A 24,396-nucleotide genomic window follows, 5' to 3' on the forward strand; every position below is an offset into this window, starting at 1 on the left:
GGAAACTGAGTCCCGGGCGCGCCCCCTTCCCGACGGCCGCGCCTCACCCGCTGAGCCGGGAGTGCGCCTCTATCCCGGTTGGTCCCGATCCAGCTATTCCTGTTACTTCCAGAGTGGGGTGCAGACCCGGCGAGCGGCGGGCGTCTGTTTAAAGGCGCTGGCCCCGGCCTCCTCGAGGTCCCTGAGCGACGGGGACCCCCGGTCTCTCTCCTCTGGCTTCGGCACCGGCACCGTTTTCCGCGTGGGTTTGGGGACTGGCGTGGGGCAGTGGCTTGTCAGAGCCCCGAGACTCACTGGGTTGTTTCAAGGAAGACCCGGAAGCGCCCAAATCCTCCGGTTCCCCCAGGCCGGGTGCACTCAGGAGGGCAGCTCTGGGCCTCACCTTCAGATTGTTCTGCGGTCACTCAGCTGCTTTCCTTTCTCCTGGAATTGAAGACCGAACTCAGGGCCTTGGCACTGAGCTACATCCCCAGCTCTTTTTGACTTTTTTTTTTAAGACAGGGTTTTGCTGAGTCCCTCGGGTTGACCTCGACCTTCCCATCCTCCTGCCTCAGCTTCCCAAAGGGCTGAGATCTCGGGCTTGCACCACCACACCTCGCTTGCAAAACACCCTTTCTGTTCTTTCGGGTTTTTTTTTGTTGTTGTTTTTTTTTTGGCGGCGGGTAGGGGATCAAACTCAGGTCCTTGCGCTTGCAAGGCAGGCAGCGGAACAAAACACCCTTTTTGGAAGAATGAACTTGTTCATTGGTGGCTTGGAGTGGTATCTGCTTGGAAACAGGTACGGGCTGGGGACAGCAGTGTGTGACCCACCTGGGCCTGGCCCTGTACCTGCCTGGTGCCGGTCAGAATTCTAAGTTGGGCCTCCTGTCACTTGCAACCCAAACTGGCATACACAAAAGAATTAATTTGGCTTCTAAAATTAAAAAGCCAGCCTTGGCTTCAGGTGTGGCTGGATCTAGGAGCTTAATGGTGCCATTAGTCTTACGTCTCTCTGTCTCTGTTTCTGTCTCTGTTTCTTTTTATTTTTCTTGTGGGGTTTTGCAAATGCTAAGCATCTGGCACGTGCTAATCTGGTCCACAGGTAGCTTGGTCCCTGGCAGTGGCAGTGTGGCCACATCAGTTCCTTCAAATCCAGTGGGACAGAGCAGTCCCAGCACGGGCCTTGGTGTGCCCATTTTACCAGTTGTGGGCTTACTTTTGTTCTGTGTTGGCTATGACCCAGTTACCACAGCCACGCAAATTCCTCCTGCTCACTGGCCTGGCACCCCAGCCCAGGAAGTGAGGGGTGCGGGCAGCCAGGGTGGAGTCCTAGACCCTGCACTCCCGGTGTCTGTCCCTACCCTCCTTCAGACTTTGCCTGCCCTGTACCAACTGGGATTCTGGGAGGCAGGGGCAGGATTGCTGGTTTGAGCTCAGTCTGGGCAGATTAGCAAGATCTGGTCTCTTTAAAACAAACAAACAAACAAACAAACAAAAAGCTGAAGGAAGAAAGAAAGGGCTCCCACAAACAAACAAACAAAAAAAAAGCTGAAGGAAGAAAGAAAGGGCTCCCACTGTGGGAGATGCTGTTACCTACACATGGCTGGTCTGGGTGTGACCCTCCGTCACTCCTGGGGCTCAGCGGTGGCCATGGCCATGACTGGAGTTGGTTGAAAGAGCCCTCCTGAGATACCTTGGCAGCCAGCTCAGACTGGCTCCTGGCCCCTGCTGCTGCCTGCCTTCCTCCACCTCTGACTGCCTCTTGTTTTGAGACAGGGACTTGTCCTGCGTCAGCCCCTGGAGTGCTGGGATTCTAGGCGTGCCCTACCACCAGCTCCTGTGCCCACGTTTGCCCTGACCATCACTGCGGCTGCCCTGATCACTGGCTGCAGCAGGCCAGGAAATCTGTGCGGTGGCCTGTGGGCTCCTCGATGTCCCCGCGGCCGACCCCTTGTCCTCACTCCAGAGCTCCTGTCCCCTCCTCAGTGTGGTCCACTCCAGCCCAGCAGTCCCCTGGAACCCTGCCCCTCACAAAAGCATGCTGATCCTCTGTGGTCCTTTCCCCTCTGGTTTCTGTGCCCAGCAGGGCAGACACCTGGGGAACGCACACCCGCCTCTGTGTCGTCATGTCTCGGTCTCCCACGGGCTGCTTTCCAAAGTGCGCCAGGGTGTGCAGATTAGAGGGGCTGGGAGAGGGACTGGGCCAGGCTTCCTGGCTTCCCCGCACCCCACTCCGTGCTCCCGGAGGTGTCTGGGCGGCGTGGGCCTTGGACCTACCTGTGGGCTGCACCAAATGACCCACAGGGCCTGGCCTGTGCCAGAGCCCCGGTCACTGAGTACTGCTCACCACAAGGCAGTCCCTGCGGTAGAATCCTTCACACACACACACACACAGCCACACCCCAGCCCATTTCATTTTTTAAAATTCATTTATGTATTTTTCTTGAGACAGGCTCCTGCTAAGTGGTGAATTTGCCTGGCCTGTGCTCAAATTTGTGATCCTCCTGCCTCAGCCTCCCAGAATGCTGGGACTACAGCCACAGGCCATCATGCCTGGCTTGTGTTGTCCCTTTGAAGTGTGATTTGCTTTGTGTAACTCCTCCAGAGTGGGCGGAGCTGCAGTTGAGGCTGTCTGCATGTGGTGGCCAGCCGTGAGTCAGGGGCAGGGTCTGCTGAAGGTGTCCCAGCTTGTGCTGGCTCAGCATGTGGTGTCCTGGGGCCACAGGGACTGACCTCCACACACCAGGAAGCTCGGACTGGGTGGAACTTACCGCCTCGCACTGGAAGTGGACAAGTCTGGAACCGAGATGCTTCCAGGGACCGCTTGCTCCGGGGGCTCCAGAAGGCTCATTGCTGTGTCCTCACTCTGGTGGCTGCTGGTGAGCAGTCCTTACCAGTTCATAGAGTTAGGGCCCACCCTAATCCAGTGTGACCTTGTTTTTCAAACAGGGTCTCCTTATGTATCTCAGGCTGGCCTTGAACTTGAGATCCTCCTTCCTCAGCCTCACCAGTACTGCGACAACAGATTTGCGTCACCACACCAGGCCCCAACCCTCATTCAGATGTGCTAACAACAAAACAAAAGTAGATGGGAGCCCCACTTGTGCGGAGGAGCGCCTTCCATTCAGCAAGGACTCCCTCCTCCACAGTTTCTAGATTAGCAACTGATGTTGTCTCTGCTCCTTCCAGCACTGGGGGGCGAAACCCAGTGAGTCCAGAGCACACAAACAAAGCTCACCCACTCACTCTTCTGTTAGGATCAGGCCTGGATAGATTTGCACAGATGCTTCCAAAGGCGCTTTGGGCTTCTAAATGTGATTTTCCTTTTGTAAAGTATTTGGCTTCGGTGTTTCCTTGGTTTACAAGACTTAAAAAGAACAAGCAAGGGCCGGGGATTTAGCTCAGTGGTGCCGCCGCCTGCTTCACAAGCACAAAGATCTGAGTTCCAACCCTGGTACCAAAAAAACAAAAAAATTAAAAATTAAAAAAAACAAGCAAGCAAAAGATGGGTCCCTCAGAACCTGCCGGGCACGGCCTTGCAGTGGGTGAGGTCTCTGCATGGCCCCTAATGGCCTGGGGAGAGAGAGCGGAGCTGAGGCCAGAGAAAGTCCCCTCCTGCTTCCAAGTGTGTCACTGGACAGCCGCGCCAGGAGCACGGTGGCCTGATTTCAGCGGAGGGCGAGTGTGACTGACTGTGCCGTGTGTGTCCGGGCTGAACATGAGCCGCCATAGGCCAGCTTGGACAGGAAGCGCGGCCAGGCAGCCCCCACCAACGCAGGGAGGGAGTGAGGACATGGCTGGGCCCGGTGGGCACGCATATGACAGCCCGGCTGCCGCGCGGGCTTGGCTTTCAGTTCCCAGAAGAGAGGGTGGGGAAACTCCTTTTACTTATTGTTTACTTTATTTTTTATTTATTTTATTTTTTGGTACCAGGGATCGAACTTGGCACCTTGTGCTTGGGAGGCAGGCAGAAAACCCTTGAGCTAAATCCCTGGCCCTTACTTATTGTTTGTATTTTAAAAAATAATTTTATTGGTACATTTAAGGTATAGAATATAATGACATTAATCACTGGAAATTTGCACCTTTACATAATCCATCTTGGTGCTTATTTCCCCATTCCCCTGCCTTCCTTTCAACCTCTAAAATTGTCCTTTTATTAAGACCCCCCCTCAAAGAAAGAACCTATTGCTGCCTCCTGCCTCGAAAGCACAAGGTCCCGCGTTCGATCCCCAGTACCGGAAAAAAAAAAGAAAAAAGAACCTGAAATGCTGATGTCACCGGCCCCACCAATGCCATACTGCCATTGCCCAGGCAGGCCTATAGTTTGGGATCCTCCTGCCTCAGCCTCTTGAGAGCTGGGATTATAAGCATGGGCTACAACACCCAGCTTGTTTTTATTTGAGACAGCGTCTCACTATGTAGTCTAGCCTGAACTTGAACTCACTAAGTACCTGACCTCTTACGTTTCCATTCTCCTGCCTCAGCCTCCCAAATGCTGGAATTTCAGGCGCACACCACATTGTGAAGCTTAAATTGACTTTATGGGGAAGGTGGGACAGGGGCTGTAGCTCGGTGGTAGACCCTGTATTTAGCATGCTGCGTGCCCTGGCTTCCTCTCCTCGCACCGAGAAAAAGAAATTTCGGGACGGTGGCAGGAAACAGATGGAAACAGCACACTTTCCCCTCCTGGGAGAAAGGTGGATCAGGAGCGCTGCCTCCTCCTGCTGCGGCCCCTCAGCAGCCGTTCACCTGGCCGTGAACATCCATCATTTGGCCTGCGTTTGGAGCTGGGGGGGTGGGTCGGTGGGCCAGGGCTGTGTCTGACCTGCTCTGGACGACGTCAGGACCGAGACTGGAGGCCCAGGAGGAGCCGAGGAGGCTGTGCTGGGCCTGGCTCCTCCCTGTGGGGAGTTCCCTTCCTTCCCATCAGCTCACACCTTGGTCTCGGGGGAGTCTTCCTCCGTTTTAGGAGAACTTGGTGTGTAGGGCTTTGAAATTAAGCAACTGAAACAATTACTAAAGCTTTACATTGTGCAAAAATAGTTCTTCTCCTCCATCCCTTTCATGATTAGTTTAAAAGTGCCTGCTTGCTTTCTGTGTTCTCCCTCTCCCTCGTCTACTTTGAGTTGAACCCAGGGCCTTTGCACTGAGCTGTATCTCACCCCTTTTTTATTTTTTATTTTGAGGCAGGGTCTCACTAAGTTTAAGCCTAGTCTGGGTTCTAATCTGCAGTCTCCTGCCTCAGCCTCCTGAGTGCCTGGCCGGTGTGTTCTCAGAGTTGACACCATCTGCCTGCCCGGCATCTCAGGATAATACACCCTGCTCTCACATTCGCACGTGCTTTTGTGTACTTTTATCTTCTGAGACAGGTTTCATTACACAGCCCAGGCAGGCCTAGAACACACCACCATCCGTCCTCAGACTTGAGAGACTTGGAGGGCAGGCTGGGAGTCGAGACCAGGCGGGGGCCGCCCGTCTCCGGGGGCCTCGGGAGGCCTTTCCTGGAACGTGCACTTCCTCTCCGGTCTGTCCTTTCTTACAGGGCTGGGCACGGCACCCTGGGCCCCTCTGTAGCCTCGGCCACACCCACAGCTGTGGCCCTCATTATTTCGGGGCTGTCGATCCCCTGCGGCCTTTCCTGGTCTGTGGGTGCAGGTTCCGGGGGCCCACGGTGTGGGTTGCACATGGGGAGGGACACATCCGTGTGACTGTTCCCACGGCCCCTGCCCCAGCCTCACATCCCCGCTCCACCCTCCCATCTGGGGCTTTGCCCTCTGGGTCTCAGGGGCCTGGCTGATTCCCACATCCGTTCTTCTGTCTTTGAAAACTTACTTGTTGCCCCCTCTCCCTGGCACCCGAGCCTCCTGCATCCTCTCCAGTGTCCACACGAGGGGCGGTGCCAGTCCCTGTCCTCAGCGCGGAGGCCTCGGCGCCAGTCACAGTGTGAGTGTGTCCGGCCTGCTTTGATTTCCTTTGACCTCAGCCCGGTGCCCCTGCCAGGCCTTGGCGTTGCAGACTAGCGACAGCAGCGGCCTCCTCTTGGCTGATGGCTGATTCTAGGCCAGCAGAACCTGTGGGGGGGGTGTGGGTTGGGGACGGAGCCCCCTCCATCTGCGTCCGGGCTGACAACAGAGCGGGGGCCCTTGCCTGGGCATGTGGTGTGGCCGCTGCCGGCTTGGGTCTGGCACCTGGGGACTGGGAGAATTTCATCCTCTGCTGCCCCTTACTGGTGCTAAAGTGGCTGAGGTACCCCTCCCAGCCCACCCTCGGGCTGTGCCTGACCCCAGTGAGGGGCTAGATGCCCCCAGAGCTGCTGACTGACCTCTGCTGCCTTACTGGTGCTAAAGTGGCTGAGGTACCCCTCCCAGCCCACCCTCGGGCTGTGCCTGACCCCAGTGAGGGGCTAGATGCCCCCAGAGCTGCTGACTGAACTCCCACTGTCGCTAGGAACAACTTGTGCCAAAATATCTAGCTGCTTTCTTTTTTCAAAGGTTTCATGTTTGCATGCAAAGTAAAATGTCCTAAAATATTCCCCATTGCTGAATCTTACCAAAAATGTAAGGAAATTGTTTTGTGCAGACATTTGTAAATTGCAATATTAAAATATATATGGTTCACTGTAAAAAAAAAAAATCTAGCTGGGCATGGTGGCCCACACCTGTAATCGGAGCACTTGGGAGGCTGAGACAGGAGGATCGCTGTGAGTTCAAGACCAGCCTGGGCTCATAGTGAGTTCCAGGTCAGTCTCAACTACATAGTGAGACCCTGTCTCAAAAAAAAAAAGACTGGGGATTTAGCTCAGTGGTTCCTCTGCCTATCTCATAAGTGCAAGGTCCTGAGTTCGATCCCCAGTACCAAAAAAAAAAAAAAATCTAGCTGCTGCCAGCCCCAGCTCTGCCTGAGGGGATTCACTGAGACCCACTATAGCCTTGGAAGAAGTGCTTGTCCTTGAGCCTGCCCAGTGTGCTCTCTGCCCCCTCCCTAAATTCCTGTCTCCCTCCCCTAGATCAGACCTGCTTATTACTTATTTATTTTGAGACAGAGTCTTGCTATGTAGTTCAGGCTGGCTGTGAACTCACTATATATAGCCCAGGCTGGCCTCACACTCATGGCGATCCTCCTGCCTCAGCCTCCGAAGTACCGGGATTATAGCTGAAATGAGTTCTTTGTAGTTGGAAGTGGCTAACCTTTTCCTGCTGTCCCCGTGGTCATCCCAGGCCCAGGGGCAGAGCTACTGGGCTCTGTAGAGGTTTCTGAGCTCTTCAGGCTGTGGCGGGGTTGGTGGTCCCTCAGGCAGAGCCACCAAGCCACGAAGCCATGCACCTGTAAGTGAGACGTGGAAAAAGGCAAGTGACCACCTTCTCAGGTTGTCCTCAAGATCAAGTGACCACTCGCTAGGTGTGCAGCCTGGGCCTTAATTAGGTCACCGTGTTCCAGCCCAGAGCTTTGCCACCTTGGGCTCCGGGGTTTCAGGTGAGGTGGGCAGGGGGCACAGGAGCGGGTTTTGCTGGCCTGGAAGGTGTGGGCAGGCATTTCCTTCCTGTCTGGCCCCCTGGTGGCTTCCTCAGCCACCAGCTGCCCCTGGCCCAGCACCTCCTGATTCTTTCTCCTCCCTGACTTTCTTGGCCTGGGGGTCCCAGAGGGCCTGGGGCACTGCCAGGGACACCCAGCCCTGTGAGCCTGGACATGGAATCCGATGTTGGGGCACCCATCCCCTGAGACTGCAGGACCTTGGCTCTTGGCAACGACAGGACAGAGGAGAGCTGGGTGCCCAGAGAGCTCCAGTCCTCTCCCTGAGGCAGTGGCCCGGCCGGACTTGGAACCCCAGCAGCCTTACCCAGCCCCTCGCCCTGCCTCCCTGGGCCCTGCCCTCCTGTCCCCAGCAGGTTAGCACTGCTGGGTCACAGGCGCACCTGCTCATTTCTGCAGAGAAACATTGCCCTGTACCTGTGGGGAGCCTCGGGACTGGCCTGGGTCCCAGGGCAGGGCTGGCATGGGGGGAGGACCTTCCTGCCCCCGAGACTGCCCTGCATGAGGCCCCTTGCTGCCTGGCTGGGGCAGCGGTGGCCAACGTGAGTGTGAGGCTGGGGGAGGGTGAGGCGGCAGGCACCCCTCTTTTTTGGTTGTTACTGCACATTGAACTCAGGGCCTTTGCACTGAGCTGCATCCCCAGCCCTTTTTTATTTTGAGGCAAAGTCTGAGTTGCTAAATTGCTGGACTGGTCTTGAACTTGTGATCCTCCTACTTCAGCCTCCCTGGTGCCGGATTTCAGGTGTGTCTACCACACCTGGCTTCTCTTTCCTTTGGAATCTTTGTGACAATCCTGGCAGATTCAGGCACCTGACAGCATGCGTTTTTGCATGGAAGGCCAAGCAGCCCTTGGACTCTGCTGTCTTCAAGGGGCTGAGCATACAGTAGGCCGGAGGATGGAGGAGCCTTTGGCCCTGCCAGGCCTGTAGCCTCTCTCCGGACATCTGGACACAACGTGTGGCAGGATGAGGTGCTGTGGCTGACTGCAAGGTGACACCCAAGCTCTACCAGGCTCTGCCACCTCTGAACTGTGGCCTCTTCGTCCTCTGTTCAATCCCCAAAATAAACCGAGCTGGCCTCTTACCAGAAAAGGCAAGGCACCTGCCAGGAGGGAGCCGTGCGCGCTGGCTTGGCAGGAGAGGATGTGGCTGGACGTCACCCCTGCGCCCTGTGCCCCCCTCTTCCCAGTGCCCTCCCTGCCCCTTCCAGCTGGGCCTGCTGGGGTCCTGGTGGAGAACCCCACCTTCTGGAGGCTCTGCTACTTGCCTTGCACTCTTAGTGCCTGCCTCACTCGCCCTGGGCAAGATGCTGCCAGCTGCCGCCTCCTCCTTTCCCTTTGGGAGACGGGGTCTCAGTGTGTAGTTCTGGGGCACTGCCACCCTTGTGAGAACCAGTGTGCGAGGGGTCCCCGGGGAGCCTCGGTAGACAAAGGCAGCCGGCTCTGTGCTTTCTGCATTCGAGGCAGAATGGTTCTGGCTGCTGAGTTGAAAACCTAGAAGGCCCAGGAGTGCTGTGCGGGGGCGGGGGGAGCCAAAGAATAAGCGATTCATGGACTGAAAAGGGGTCTGAATCCGGGGGACACTGGAAACCGACTCTGTCCCCTGGAGGCCGTCTCCTTGGTAGCTGCCTCCCGTGGGCGGGGAGAGGGCCACAGGACCCTTCAGCTGGCTGGGGCTTTCCCAGGTGCAGGGACCTGGCCTGTCTGCCCTCTCGCAGGTGACCAAGAAATACGGGGAATGTTCACATTTAAAGAAATTTATTGCACTAAAAGACGCATTGCCAGCAACCCCCTCAAATGCTCCCTGGCAGCGAACACTCCCATCCCATTGTTCGTGCCACTTTCTGAAGCAGCCCTGGGAGTCGGTCCTCGTGCGCTGTCCTGGCCTCCTTGATGTCCTGAATCCATTCAGAAAGTTGACCCCTTGTGGTCATCTGGGCTTTGGGGAAGAGCCGCAAGTGGTACCGTGCCAGACCCGGCGAATGGGGTGGGTGAGGGAGGACGCGCTCTTCTCCAAGCTGCCTCTCCGTTGGGCACCACAGCGTCCATGGTATTTCTGTCGGCACCTTACAGACCCTTAGGAAAGAGCACTCCAGAGCTGCTTCAGGAAGAATGGGATGAGTGTGTTCACAGTGAGGGGCATTCACGGTGATCTCTTACTGTAACGAAATTTAAAATTGAAGCGCACACATATTTATATGTTATTTTATGGATATATATATATTATTTTTCTCAGTTTACCACCTCCAGTGCCAGCCTGGCTGTGAAGGAGCAGAGGAGCCTGGGAGGGGGCCTCATTCTCTGATGGGCTTAGGCAGCTTCCGCACTGACCCCGCGGCAGCTGCTGGGTTCCATTTCTAGGATACTACAGGTGGCAAAGGCTGTTCGGGACCAACATGGGTGAGAAGGGCTGAGAAGACACCCGAGGCGGTGCGGTTCTCAGGCCCGTGACTGCATTGCGGCTGTTTTGGAGACAGGGTCTCGCCGTGCAGTTCAGGCTGGCTTTGAACTCACTGTGTAGCCCGCCCACCCAGGGCTCAAATTCGCAGCAATCCTGCCTCAGCCTCCCTGTGCACTGCTTTTAAACAGCCCTGCTTGCTCTGTGCCCACCAGGTCTCCTGTGTCCCCCACAGCTCTCCAGGACCATCAAGCTCAGGCCACCGTCCACATGGACAAGGGCCGGGCCTCCCGAGTGCTTGCCCATGCCTGGTGTGCAGGACACGGCCGGCTTCCCCAACAGATCCTGGAGAATGAAGAGCCCAAAGGCACGGAGAAAATGGGAAATGGAAATAGGTCCCAAGCCTGGAAGGAAGCCCAGGAAATAGATAGCGCCGTGGCCCCTTGGATCATGATCGTCCCCCTCCTAGCAGTATCGGGACTTGAACCCAGGGCCTTCACACTGAATTGTACCCCCAGACATTTTACTTTTATTTTGAATGTCTGTCTGCTTGTTTTTGTGGCACCAGAGACTGAACTCAGGACCTTGCACTTGCCAGGCAGGCACAGTACTACTGAGCTACATCCCTGGCCCTTTTATTTTGAGACAAGGTCTCACTAAGTTGCTAAGTTGCAGTCCTGCCTCAGCCTCCCAGAGTGCTGGGCGTGTGCCACCACGCCTGTCTGTTGGGGACCCTTCTTGCCCTCCCCACTCCCACAGAAAGCTTTGGGTCCCTGCGTGACACCCTCAGGCTAGCTCTGCCGTCCTGTGGAGTTGGCTTTGCCACCTGCTGCAGTGAGCGGGGCTCCCCCCGGCCAGCACTGCGGAGTTGAGGGGCGGCCGGGCTTGCCGGGCCCAGGCAGGTGACTACTGTATGCAGGCCCCACAGGACTGTCTGGAGCCTGGGTGGAGGCGCAGATGAAAGGGCAAGATGACACTGTGGCCAAGGGCAACTTCCTGCCTGTCCTGCACCCGGAGAGGCCGGAGAGGCCGCTTTGAAGAGGGGAGGATGCGTTTCTGGCCTCCAGCCCAGCCCCTGGGCGGGAACACCTGATGTGGTCACTTTGTAGTCCTGCGGGGTTGCAGTAGGTGGCAGTGGCCGACGCCTCCGGCAGAAACATGAGAAGCAGCCTTTCCTGGGCACCTGGGGTGGAGGGCGGCTGGCATGTGAGGCCCTTTCTTGCTCTCATGACCTCAGCGATGCCCTCCTTGTGGTCAAACCCAGGCTCTTCACACTGAGATGCATCTCTCTGTCCAACGTGCAAGTGCTCTCCCGCTGCCCCCACCCCTCTCTTTCGTATTTTGAGACAGTCTCACAAGTTGCTAATGAGCCCAAGCTGGGCTGAAGCTTGCAATCCTCCTGCTTCAGCCTCCCCGAGTTCTGGGATTACAGTCTTGCACCACCACACCCTGCTCTCACAACAGGCGTTATCCCTGTGCCAACTCGGTGGCCTGGCAGAATCCAGCCCAGCTTTGCTCTGGCCCTTTCTCCAGCCTGGGCTTTGCCTGCCTGGAGGTGGCTTTCTGCTCCCTGGCAAATATTCTGCAAAGAGTTGGACCAGCATTTCTTGTTTCAGAAGTCAGAACCATTAACCTGTCACTCAGAGCTTGCTGAGGTCTGGTGTGACCTCAGTGTCCTTTTTGTTAGGCCTGGAGAGTGCTTTGGGCTTGAGGGACTAAAAGAAAGATTTTCCAAGGTGGACATGGTGGCACAGGCTTGTAACCTCAGCCCTCTGGGAGGCTGAAGCAGGAGGATTCCAAGTTTGAGCCCATTCTGGGTAACTTAGTGAGGCTCTATCTTAAAATAAAAAGTAAAGTGCTGGAGATGTGGCTCCGAGTCTCTCCGTCTTTCACACATGTGTGCATGTGCACACACACACACACACACACACACACACACACCACGCAGGTTTTCCAGAAGGGAGGAGAGTCAGAGGTGACTTTGTCTGTTCAGGGATCTCTGCTTTGTTGCCGCCTCTGCTGTGGTGGGGGCACCGTCTCGGCCGGGTGAGCTGGGAGGTGGCTCCTTCGTCTGTCCGGTCCGGCTGTGGACGAATCCCTGCCTGTTGCCTGACCTCTGCCCGGCCCTCGGCTGCTCCCTCGTCCTGGCCCCTTCCCTCCCTCTCACCCCGCCTGTGCCCCAACAGTCCCGTCTGCATCGCACTGCCCGCGTGGCTCCTTCTCTGCTGTGCGTGCTGGACAGAGGCAGAAGAGACCACCAAGTCTTGGCAGAGGGGGGCCTGGCTTGTCATTTAACGGCTGCCTTTTTTGTTTTGCCACGGATTGAACCCTGGGCCTTGTGTGTGCTAGCAAGTGCCCTGTCACAGAGCCACACTGCCACCCCTTCTAATGCATGGCTTCTCCCAAGTGTTCCTGCTCCTGTTCCTGAGCCCCTCCCCTTCCCTCTCCCTCTCCTTCTCCCTCTTCCTCTTCCTTTGTTTGTTTTTTCAACGCAGGGTCTTGCTACACAGTTCAGGCCGGCCTTGTACTCACAGTGAGCCCACACTGGCCTTGAACTCCCCTAGATCCTCCTGCCTCAGCTTCCTCCATGCTGGGATGTGTGCCACCGTGCTGGGCCAGAGTGTGCCTTTGGCACACTCGGTTACCAAGCTGCACTTTGTCCAGTTGAAAATCCCAGGTGCGGAGGGCTGTGTGGCCAGGCGAGCCGATGTGACTTCTCATGTGAGCTGGGAATCCTGACCGCCTGGAAGGCTTGGCGAGTTCCGCACCATGGGAGCCTGTGTTCTGTGATTCGGTTGCCCTGTCTCAGAGCCTGTCCATCCCTGCCCGTTGGTCAGCACCAGACTTTCCAGGCCCAGTCTGGTCAGATTTGCTGGAAAGCTCTCTTGTGTAACTCTGATCTGGTGTCTGTCACGTCTGGTGCTGTGTGGAGCACAGCCCAGCGCCACGGAGCAGGAGTGGGGCCCCTTTCGTTTGGAATTGGGGACCCATCCTTGACGCTGTGACAGATTCAGCCACTGCCTGACCCCCTGCCGTGCTTTCGAGCCCCTGCTGGGGAAGTTGCTGAGGGTCTCGGTCTCAGGACCCGGTGTTTGTTGGTTATTGAGGTGGATAGACCTGGGTGGAGGCCGGGCATCATCAGCCTGAACTACACATCCAGACCTCATCAAAAGAGAGAAAAGGGGGTGCTGGGATGACAGGCACGTGCCTCCTTCAGCGCGTGTGCCAGTCTGCACGTACATGTGTTTGAGGGGCTGCTCCCTGTTCTTTGGGGTCAGTAGAAGTGTGTTGCTGCTACCTCTGCTTAGCACCTTGGGCTCTGTTTTGTCCCTGGACATCAGAACCAGCTTGCTGAGACCTTCCTGATTCTGCCCCAGCAGATGTGATCACCTGCACCCCTTCTGGATGCCTCCACAGCCACTGGTCCCCCAGTTCATGCAGGGTCCGCCCTGGACTCCCTGTAGGTCCTCACTTTGGGAAGTCAGTGGGCACAGGGCCCAGCGTGCCCTCCTGCAATGGATCCCCCCAGAGAACTGACACGGTCTCTGCAGAGGGAGCCCACTTGCCTACCACACACTAGGCTATGGGTTCGAGTCCCAGCACCGCCAAAACAAAGCAAAAACTTGTCCACTAAAGTTCAAAGCAGTGCCAGAAGGGTCCCTCACCCCATGAGTGCGTGAGTGCGTCCAGGGGAATAGCATTTTGGCAGCCGCTCAGAGTAAGGTGGATCGATAGGTGCTGCCATCAGCGAGTAAGCCTTGAAGACATTATGTCAGTGGAGTCAGAAAAGGCAAATCCACACAGATGGAAAGGCGGGAGTGGCTGCTAATGGTGTGGCTTTCCTTTTAGAATGACAGTCAGGTAGCCCTGATTATAGGCTTGAGAATGTAGTTAGTAAGAACCACTAAATGGTACGATTTAAAGGCGTGGGTTTTATGCCATGTAGATTATATCTTGACGCTTTTATTTTTATTTATTGGTTGATTTATTTGGAGATTGAGTCCAGGGCCTTTGCACTGAGCTACATCCTCAGGCTTTTTATTGATTTGTTTTTTTTAACTTTGAGACAGGATCTTGCTAAATTACCCAGGCTGGGCTCTATCTTGCCAGCCTCCTGCCTCAGCCTCCCAAAGTGCAGGGATTGCAGGTGTGGGCCGCCCAGACCAGCAAAAGCTTTTACTTTTTTAAAGTAAAAAAATAAGTAAATGAGGTCCATCACTAAGTCATTGTAAGCAAATGGAAATCATTGCCTGCCTTTCTAAGCATTCACGAACCACCCTGTGACGTTCCCGGATCCCCGGCTGGCCCATCCGTGACTTGTCCACTCTGCCCACTTCTGGGTGACCCTGGGCACTTTTCTCATTTCCGGATATGGGATGCCTCTCGCCAGGGTTCCTCAGGGAGACCAGGAACCATGCAAGTTGTCGCCTTGCAGTGTAAACTTCGCAGCCAGGTCCATGCCCAGGGGCTCAGAGAGGCTGAGGAGAGGCGCCCAGCGGATGTGGTGGAGATGCTGGGGCCAGAGAAGGGCAGACAGAGCTGCTGCTGAAGCAGAGAACCAAGTGGGCAGCTCTGGAGAGCAGAAGAGTAGCCCAAGTCTGCTAGGCTACACGGGGATGGCTGGCCCTGGGGGTCTCTACTGATGGGTTTTTGTCGTGGGAGAGGTGGATGGAGAGTGAAGAAAGATCAACTCGTTTAAATTTAAAAATTGTGGCAAGATATGCATTACAAAGCCACGCATGGTGGGTGGCACAAGCCTGTAACCCCAGCATTCGAGGCTGAGGCAGGAGGATCCTTGTGAGTTTGAGGCCAGCCTGGGCTACATAGCAAGACCTTGTCTCATAAAAAGTAATACATAAATAAAGATATGCTTAAAAAACTCAACCACTCCACCCGTTTGAGTGCAGTGCAGCTGCCTGGCACAGCGCTCAGAATTGTGCCAGCACCGTTGCCACCCCCTGTACAGCCTTTCCCTTGTCCCAGCTGAACTCTGCTGTCAGGCAGCGGCTCTGCGCCTCCCGTGCCGCGCTCTGCCCCTGTGAGTGTGACTGCTCCAGGCTGCTCGTGCCCGTGAGCTTTGTGTTCTTGGCACCTGGTTTCCTCCACTTGATGGCGGTGTAATGACCTCCTGTGGTCACCCACGTTGTGTCTCACGTCAGCATTTCCTTCACTTTAACAGAGGGTTACTGTTCCGTCCTGTGGACATGCGCGTGGACCGACCGCGCACTGGAGTCATTCTCACTTTTTTGTTGTTTGCTTGAGACAGGGTCTCCGTTTGTCATTCAGGCCGGCCATGAACTCACTGTGTAGCCAAGGCTGGCCCCAAACTCACAGGGATCCTCCTGCTTCAGCCTCCCAAGTGCTGCAATTGCAAACCTGCACCACCACTGCCACCTTGAGTCATTTTTAATAAATGAGGCCAAAGAACTTGCAGGCTGGGAGACCAGCAGGTGTCTCTCTACCCTGCCCATGCCTTCGTTCCGCTGCAGGTATGATGCTGGCCATGACGGTTTCATTGACCTCATGGAGCTGAAGCTGATGATGGAGAAGCTGGGGGCCCCCCAGACCCACCTGGGCCTGAAGAGCATGATCAAGGAGGTGGACGAGGACTCCGACGGCAAGCTCAGCTTCCGGGAGGTACCATGAGCTGCTGACCCAGGAGAACCTGGGGCCACACGGGGGTTGGATATTCAGCCTCCAGTTCTGCTCCGGAAATGGTCTGAGGCCAGGGCATAGCTCAGTCCCTAGAGCAAGTGCTCAGCATTCCCAGGGCCCTGGTTCAGTCCCAGCAGCTGCCCCTCCCCCTTACAGGGACAGCAAACTGCTGCCCAGAAAGCAGCCTGAAAACCGCATTTGGGGAAAATGGTGAGAAATCCGGAGAGATGCTCACTGGAGGATCCCTAGTGGGTATTTATGGGCACAGTTTCAATGGGTTCACAGAAATTTAAATGCAGTAGAACAGGACAGGCATAGCACTTGTAATCCCAGCACTCAGGAGGCTGAGGCAGGAAGATTGCTGAAAGTTCCAGGCCAGTTTAAGGCCAGCCTGGACTACATAGTGAGAGCTTGTCTCTAAAAAACAAAACAAAACAAAACAAAACAAATAATAAATTAGGTAGGGGTGTTGATCGCTCTCCCTCGGGACTGTTTATGTCTCTTCCTGTGCCATCTCCATGCCAGGAAGAGTCCTTGCCAGAAACCGAATTTGCCAACACCTCCGTTGTGCTGACTCCCAGCCTCAGCAGGGCGGGGACATAATCTCTGTTCTTCAGGACACTGAAGGGGATCGAACTCAGGACCTTGTGTTTGTGAGGCAGGTGTGCTGCCACTGAGCTAAACCCCTGGCTGATCTGTGGGATTTTGTAGCGCAGCCCGAGAGGATGAAAGCTTGGTCCCAGAGGTGGGTGGTAGAAGGAGCTCTGCCACCAGAGGCATGGGATTCTCTTCCTGGGAGTTTGTGCGGGGCAGTATAGGGGGGCGCTTCTGCCACTGCGCTGGACGTGGCAAATGGAGCGGTGCATTGCATCCAGGCCTGAGAGCTTTGCTGCTCTCAGGCCCTTTTTTCTTTTTTTGTAGTACTGGGGATTGAACCAGGGGCTCTGTACTATGGAACATCCCAGCCCTTTAAATTTTGAGTCAGGGTCTCACTATATTTCCTAAACGAGGCTCAAACTTGCTGTCTTCCTGCTTCAGCCTCCCAGAATACTATAACAGGCGTGGGCTCCCAGACCTCTCTTGCACTAGGGATCTTGTGAATCTCTTTTATTTTTGTGGTACCAGGAGTCAAACTCATGACCTTGAGCTTGCCAGGCAGGTGAGGTGCCATTGAGCTAAATCCCTGGCCCGTGAAACCTTTCTTTTATGACAGATATGTTCATTTTGCTTAAGCCACAGGTTGATTTCTGTTGCTTACAGTCTAAGGGCGCTGATGCAGGGCAAGTGCTTGCACCTCCCACCATAGCCTCGAAGTACAGAATCCCCCTCTGCCTATCAGAGGCTGAAGGCGCCCGTGAGCTCTCTTAGGGGTGTTTATTTGTCACCCACCTCTCCCCCGCGCCCACCCCATACAGCCGGGAGGGTTCCGGGTCAGTCCCCAACATGCCAGTGTTGGAGGACTCTGCCCCCGCCCCCACCAGGCAGGCAGGTTGTGGAGAGAGCTCGCCACCCTGGGCACGAGAGACCCGGGTGATGCTTCCAGGGATGTCCGGTGCTTTAGGGCAGGCCGGGTGTTTCCAGATTGAACTGGATTTCCTTTTTCTGAGCCCTGCCAGGGCTGGGAGCAACCACTGTTGGTGGGCTGAGGAGGGGCACAATCCACATCTGCCCCTGGATCTGCCCCAGACCTGAGCCCTCGAATGAAAAGCCCCCCTGGCGGGGGTTGGTACTGGTGATCAAACTCAGGACTTTGTACTTGCAAACAGATGGCAGACACTGAGCCAAGTCCCTGGCCCCTCCTGGGGATTTTTGATGCTTCTGGTTCACACACTTGCTGTGAATTTGAGCAGTGTCACTTGTGCTTTATTATTATTCATGTTCTACTTCAGTGTTTTCTTTTGAGACAGGGTTCTGCTGTGTAGCCCAGGCTGGCCTTGAACTCATGGTGATCCTCCTGCCTCAGCCTCCTGAGTGCTGGGATCATAGGTGTGCGCCACCACACCTGGTTTGAGACTGAATGATTTTGAAATAAAAGAAGTTGGGCCGGGGATTTAGCTCAGTGGTTCCGCTGCCAGCCTTGCAAGCGTAAGGACTGGAGTTTGATCAGGGTGTGTGGTCCCCCAGAACCCTAAGAGCCCAGTGCCAGCATCCGCTTGTCTTCCAGTGAGCTTGTCCCACCCTCGGCAGACCCTGCAGGGTGAGTGATGCTCCCAGGAGGGAGAGAGCTGCAGCCCCTCAGTGGCTGTGTGTTTCAGTGGGGACGGAGCAGCAGGGCTCTGAGAGTGAAGCTCTCTCTGCTCTTGCCCGCGGCTCCACCTCTTCCTGGGTGACCTCGGCCACCTTGGTCCCAGCCTCTGCCCCCTACCCGGGCCTGATGTCCTGCTTTCCAGCCCCCTTTCCTTCCAGCACCTGCTCAGCCCTCGGTTCTGCCGGCCCCTAGCGAGAGAGGCGGAAACTGCAGCTGTCACCTGGGTCGGTCACCTGGCCCCAGAGACGCCACAGGTCCCTGGCAGTCTCACTGCAGCCCTTGATTAGTGTGCACAGAGTCCACGGAGGGCTGAGGGCCTCAGAGCCAGGGACGCAGAGGCTTCTCAGCAAGGCACTTAGGGCTGAAAGACTTGAGGGCATAAGCAACGCGAAGGCTGGAATGGCAAAGCCTGTCCCGGGAGTGGAGCTTACTTCTGGTGATGTCCTTTTCCCTTTGGCAAAGGTGCTCTTTGGGAACAGCGATCGCAAAAAGGCGCCTGGAACCTGGGATTTCCCTGACCAAGCCCATATTTCAGGTCGTCCCTAAAAACCTTGGAGAAAGCTTTGATGATTTGGAATCCATTGGTTTATATTCTTTCCAGATGAAAATCACATAGAAGTTGTTTCACAGGTAAATTCATAAAGAAAAATTTAAAAAAGAAAATAACAAAGCTTAAACTTGCATTGAGAGAGCCCTGTGTGGTGGCACATGCCTGTGATCCCGGCACTTGGGAGGCTGAGGCAGGAGGATTGCCATGAGTTCAAGGCCAGCCTGGACTAGTCAGTTTAAGGCTAACCTGAATTACAAAGTGATATTTTGTCTCAAAAAAACAAAAACAGAAGAAGAAAAAGAAAAGAAAGGACTGGATACTTAGGTTTGACCAATTTATTTAGTTGGGAATTTATTCCATATGGGCATTAGTACTAGTTGTTTCAAAGATTAATTCAGGTCACGTTTGAGTCTGAAGGAAGAGGGTGGATTATTTAATGTGGGGATTACTAAGTAATCATTTGGAAGAAAGTAAGTTTAATGATTACCCCACAGGCTAGATCAGAATGAATTCAGGGATGAAATATTTAGATGTTTGGGGGAAAAACGAAACAAGCCATAAAAGTAGTAAACACATACATAGGTGATTGTTTAGGTAACCTTGGTGGCCAAAAGGTTTTTTTCTAAACAAAACTCTGGGAAGAGAGGAAAAAAGATCTGATAGGGTTCGTGTCAAATACCTAAAGTCAGAAGTTTCTAAAAGCAGAGTTAAATGGCAAGTGACAGAGTGCAGATATTTAAAACATAGCAGGTTGATGAAGACCTCTTTGCAGATGGTAAGAAAAGTGAGCAGCCTGATGTGGATGTGGGACACACAGGAAGGAGAAGTAGGTAAGAGCTGGGCATGGTGGGCACACCTGTAATCCCAGCACTAGGGAGGCTGAGGCAGGAGGATCGCTGTGAGTTCGAGGCCAGCCTGGGCTACATATTGAGATGCTGTCTCAGAAAAAAAAAAAAAAAAAAAAAGGTAGTGGGTAAAAACCATCCAAAGTAATAAGTTATTTCATATAAAAATATGTATAGGTCTATTTGGTTTCTCTTTCATGGCAACAAATTAGGATGTTGCCAACTTTTTTTTTAAACTTTCATTAGATAAAGCTTAAAGTGTTGTGCGAATTTTTCAGGATGGATTCCCAGCACTGGGGTGAATGGCTGAACCGGCAGACTCCTCTTTACTTCTGTCCGTCTTTCTGGTGCTGGGGATGGAACCGGGGCCTCATTACCACCGAACCCTGCTCCAGTCCCTAGCATTTTGTTCTTGCTAAATATTTCTGAAGTGCCACCCAAAAGTCTGGACCAGTTGTCCGCCCCTAGCAGCCACACGTGGAAGCTTTTCTCTCCCTTCTGCCTTCTCTCCGCTCCCACCCTATTCTTCCTTCCCTCCCTTTTCCGCCCTGGCTGCTGAGGCGGAGCCCCGGCCTCAGCCCTGAGCCCCCCAGCGCTCCTCTGGTCGGCCCGCGGAGAGCCCGCTCCCTCTGCCCGCAGTTCCTGCTCATCTTCCACAAGGCGGCCGCCGGACAGCTGCGGGACGACAGTGGGCTGACGGCGCTGGCGCAGCTCCCCGAGATCAGCGTGGCCCTGGAGGGCGTGAGAGGTGCCAAGAACTTCTTCGAAGCCAAGGTAGGTGCCTCTGCCTCCCCGCGGGACCGCCGCTCCACACCCTGGCTTCTGGCTCAGGCAGGCTTGCTGGACAGGATCTCCTTCTAACCCAGGCAGGGTGGCACAGGAGGCTGAGGCAGGAGGACCATAAGTTTGAGCCCGGCGTGGGCAATTTAGCAACTTAATGAGAACCTGTCTCAAAATAAAAAATATAAAAAGGGCTGGGAATGTAGCTCAATTCGAAAGCCCTGGATTTCATCCTCGGTATGCCACCCCCCTGCATTTTTTACCCTCCATCTCATTGAGTTACTTCAATAGCTACCCCTTGTCTTTTCTTTTTCATTTTTTTACTTTTTTTTTTCTTTCTTTCTTTTTTTTTTTTTTTTTTGATAGAGTCTCACTGTGTAGCCCAGGGTGGCCTCGACTAATGGAGATCCTCCTGCCTCAGCCTCAGAGTGCTGGGATTATAGATGTGCATCACTGCACCTGGATGTCTTTGCATTATAAACCCCTGTGTTGTAAGCACGAGGATCTTGGGACCCTGGGAGAGGACAGGATGGCTGGCCCAGAGTGGGTACTGTGGACGGTGGCTGGAACTGGGAAGGGATCTGCGGAACGTGGCCACATAGCCCTTCTGGGGGCTTCCATTCATCCACAGGTTTACAAAGTCCTTAAGCCAGGTGTGGTGGTGCACGCCTATAACCCAGCATCAGGAAGCTGAGGCAGGTGGATCTCCACGAGTTCGAGGCCATCCTGAGCTTTATAGTGAAACACTGTCCCCCAAAACAACAAAATACAGTTGTAGTGCCTCAGGCATTAAGTGAGCATGTGTGTGTAGGACTGAGCAACTGTGTCCCTGAGCTGATGTGACTCCCTGCCAACCCGAGCCAGGAGCAGCCCGGGCAGTAACAGCTGCTTCCAGCGCTGCCCAGAGACGGTGTCCTCAGTGACACGTCTGGTCTCTCAGGCCTCTGGACTCTGCTGTGCTGCTGGAGACAGATCGCTGCTCTCTGTGCTGCTCTGGAGGCCCACATTCCGAACCCTCTGTCCCCCTTAGTGTTGGTGTGGGCCGGCCATTCTGCACCTGAGCACTCATGGCGGTCCAGCCCTGCCCGCACCAACCCCTCGACACCTCAGCAGCAGAGGCAGGCGCTGTCCCCAGGGCACACAGAGTGAGATGAGACTCCGCAGGGCTGCAGGGCTGGGTCCTCGCCCCCATCCCTGGAGCCACTTTTGTAGCCCCTGAGGGCTGCCCCTGCCCCAGGGAAAGTCCTGGGGATGAGGGACACTGCGGACCGAGCTGCAGCTGGGGATGTGACAGGTGCGAGTCCCCAGATGTCTTGTCTGGGCACTGAGGACCCCCTACCTCTTGGACTGGTTGCCTGCTCCAGTCCCATCGGCCCCTGCGAATGCCCCTGGGCCTTTGCACAGCAGGGCTCCGCATCTGCTGTCCCCTGGGCCTGGAGCCTCAGGGAGGGCCTCTGCCCAGGAGACTGCTTCTTTCTTTCTTTTTTTTTGGTACCAGGAATCAAACTGGGATCCATGCACTTGAGAGCTAGGTGGCGGAACCACTGAGTCCCTTGAGTCCCTTGACTGCTCCTTTCAACCCAGCTCCGGGGCGGCTCTTCCTGAGCATGGGCGGGGGCACAGGCTGCCTCCGCCCAGGCCTCTGACCTTGTGCCTCTGACCTTGTGCGGGAGCGCTTGGCTCGGCTGTTCTGGGCGCCCTTGTACACTTCGGTGGGAGCGGAAGTGACTTTCTATAGAGCAGCTTGGGTTTCACCCTCCGGAGGTGCTCAGGCAAATGCGCAAGGATCCCGGCCGGGGTTTTCTACTATGTCTTTGGTCAGAGGGGAAAATCAAACATCCGAGGCGTCCATGGTCAGAGAATCAAGCACATGATGGTTCCTCCGCACGTTTGTACATTCTATAGCCATCAAAGAAAGAGATGTCCCTCTGGAAGGCTGAGGCAGGAGGGCCACACACGTTCAAGCACAGCTTGGGCACCTTAGTGAGTTAGCGAGTCCCTATCTCAAAACAAAAAATAAAAAGGATCAGGGATAGAGCTTAGTGTGAGGCTCTTGGTTCAGTCCTTACTACAAAAAAGCAAGAACCAAGGAGTGGCTGTGTGTGTGTGGACAGATGTCCAAAATAAATTAAACAAAAATAGCAACAACAAATCAACAAAAAGCCAAGCCTGGTGGTGCACACCTATAATCCTAGCACTCAGGAAGCTGAGGCAGGAGGATCACAAAGTTAAAGCCAGAGGTTGAGGATGTAGTTCAGCAGCACCATGCCTGCCTGGCAAGTGCAAGGTTCTGAATTCCATCCCCTGTACCAGGACAAAAAACAAAACTCAACCACAAGAAAACAAATGCAAGGCCAGCCTGAACTAGAGAGCGAGGCCCTATCTTACAAAAAAAGCAAAACCAAACCAAAATTACACTAAACAATATATGGGACATCCAACTTTGTTAAGCATTAAATACAACCTAGGTAATCATATGAAAAAGTATTAGTAATAGCGACATGAGGGGACTAATTTTACATCTCTGTACTGTGTGATGAGTGTGCATTATTTTTACAAGCAGAGGAAAAGATGAAAGTCGTGACAATACATTTCCCCGACCTGCTCACCCAGACTTGAAGGCCAGGCAGGAGCACTCTGTAATTACTGTCTCCTCGTGGCTAATGGCCCTCCCAGACGTCCACACAGATGACGAACCAGGGCCTCGGGCGGTGAGTCTGGGAGAGGCTGCCAAGAAGCCCAGTGACAGCTGTTCCCGGAGGGATGGGCCTCAGCTTGTGATCATGCAGGGGAAGGCATTCAGGAGGTGGGAACCCAGGCTCGGGCCCTGAGGCGGGCGGTGCCTCCCAGCAGAGAGCCTCTGCGAGCAGAAGCCCAGGTGAAAGACGAAAGCAGGAGTGCGGGACCAGCACCCTCTCCTTGGCACGCAGCAGGTGGCTATGATGTCACATGGGCCCTGGGCGTGCTGGACACACACTGCCCTGATTTCCCTCCTTGCTGAGGGACGCTCCCAGGACAGCCTGTTTGAGCCATTTGTTCCCCAGGATGCCACAGGATGTGCAGCTGGGCGGTGGGCACCAGGGCCCGGACGTGGGCACCAGTGGCACTGCCAGGGCAAAACTGGTCCTTGAGAGGCTTCCGCGCCGCCCACCCCCAGAGGAGTGGAGGTCCCACCAGGCTGGGGACTGTGTGGACAGGATGAGGTGAGGAGGGAGCAGCGCTGGGGACAGAGGGCCAGGAGGCTGGCAAAGCCTCAAGAGAGGAGCTGAGATCGAAACAGGAGCCCTGAGAGAAGTGGGAAACTGGTTCTGGTGCCGTCAGAGGTGACTTCAGGCGTGGCAAAGGGGTGACTCACCTTGATGAGCACTTCACTGCTTGCAAATTGCTTCTGATCGCGTCCTGGTGGATAGAACTCAGCCACACCTGGCGTCGAGGGAGGCTGCGGGACTATCCTTTTCCTGGGAGTCCCTGGGCCACGCTGTAATGATGCTACCTGGGGAGGGTGTAGAAGTCAAGGGGCGTGGAATACCCTTCCACACAGGCCTGTTCCTGACCGAGCCGTGGGAAGGGCCTGGGATAGTAATCAGAGGTCCAAAGAAATCCTGGAGAAAATGCTGGGGTTTTTGTTTTTTTTGTTTTGGGGGTTTTTGGTAGTTTTTTGGGGGGAGGGGGTACCAGGAATTACACTCGGGACCTTGCGTTTGCAAGGCAGAACCACTAAGCTAAATTCCCAGCCTGAGAAAATGCTGTTTTGAAGGACAAGAACAAAAACAACAAAAAAAGTTTTTTGAGACAGGATCTTGCTATGTAGTTCCTGCTGGACCTGAACTCACTAGGTAGCACAGGCTGGCTTTGAACTCATGATGATCCTCCTGCCTCAGCCTCCCAAGTGCTGGGATGACAGGCATGTACTATTATGTCTGGCCAAACACAGGAACAATTTGTTTGGTTTTATTTTTTTGTTTTGATGCTGGGGATCAAATCCAGGGTCTTTGCACTGAGCTATATCTCCAATGCCACCTTTTATCTTATTTTTATTTTTTATTTTGAGATAGGGTCTTACTAAATTACCCAAGTTGGCTTGAACTTGCAGTCCTCCTCCTCCAACCTCTTAGAGCAAAAAGACTAAGCCAAATGTGGTGGCACATGCCTGCAATTCCATTACTCAGGAGGCTGAGGCAGGAGGATCACCTTGAGTTCAAAGTTTGCCTGAGCTACATAGTGAGTTCAAGGGCAGCCTGATTACATAGTGTGATCCTGTAAGCACAGTCCTATGATTATAGGTGTGTGCCACTGTGCCTGTCAAGAACAATTTTTTTTTCCTTTTGTTTTTGGTGGTGGTACTGGGGATTGAACCTATGGCTACATCCCCAGCGTTTTTTTTTTTTTTTTTTTTTTTTTTTTTTTTTT

General features: G+C 54.5%; 1 protein-coding gene across 1 annotated transcript in view; it reads left to right on the forward strand.

The window, feature by feature from the left end:
- Efhd1 (EF-hand domain family member D1) overlaps window positions 1-24,396 on the forward strand; it is a 30,515-nt gene that overhangs the window by 2,610 nt on the left and 3,509 nt on the right. The window contains exons 2-3 of the mRNA XM_010631776.3: window positions 15,398-15,545; window positions 19,846-19,980. Coding sequence (XP_010630078.1) covers window positions 15,398-15,545; window positions 19,846-19,980 — 283 coding nt within the window. The remainder of the gene's footprint in view (window positions 1-15,397; window positions 15,546-19,845; window positions 19,981-24,396) is intronic.

The sequence above is a fragment of the Fukomys damarensis genome, unplaced genomic scaffold (assembly GCF_012274545.1).
Source record: "Fukomys damarensis isolate Sample0158 unplaced genomic scaffold, DMR_v1.0_HiC HiC_scaffold_16, whole genome shotgun sequence".
NCBI lineage: Eukaryota > Metazoa > Chordata > Mammalia > Rodentia > Bathyergidae > Fukomys > Fukomys damarensis.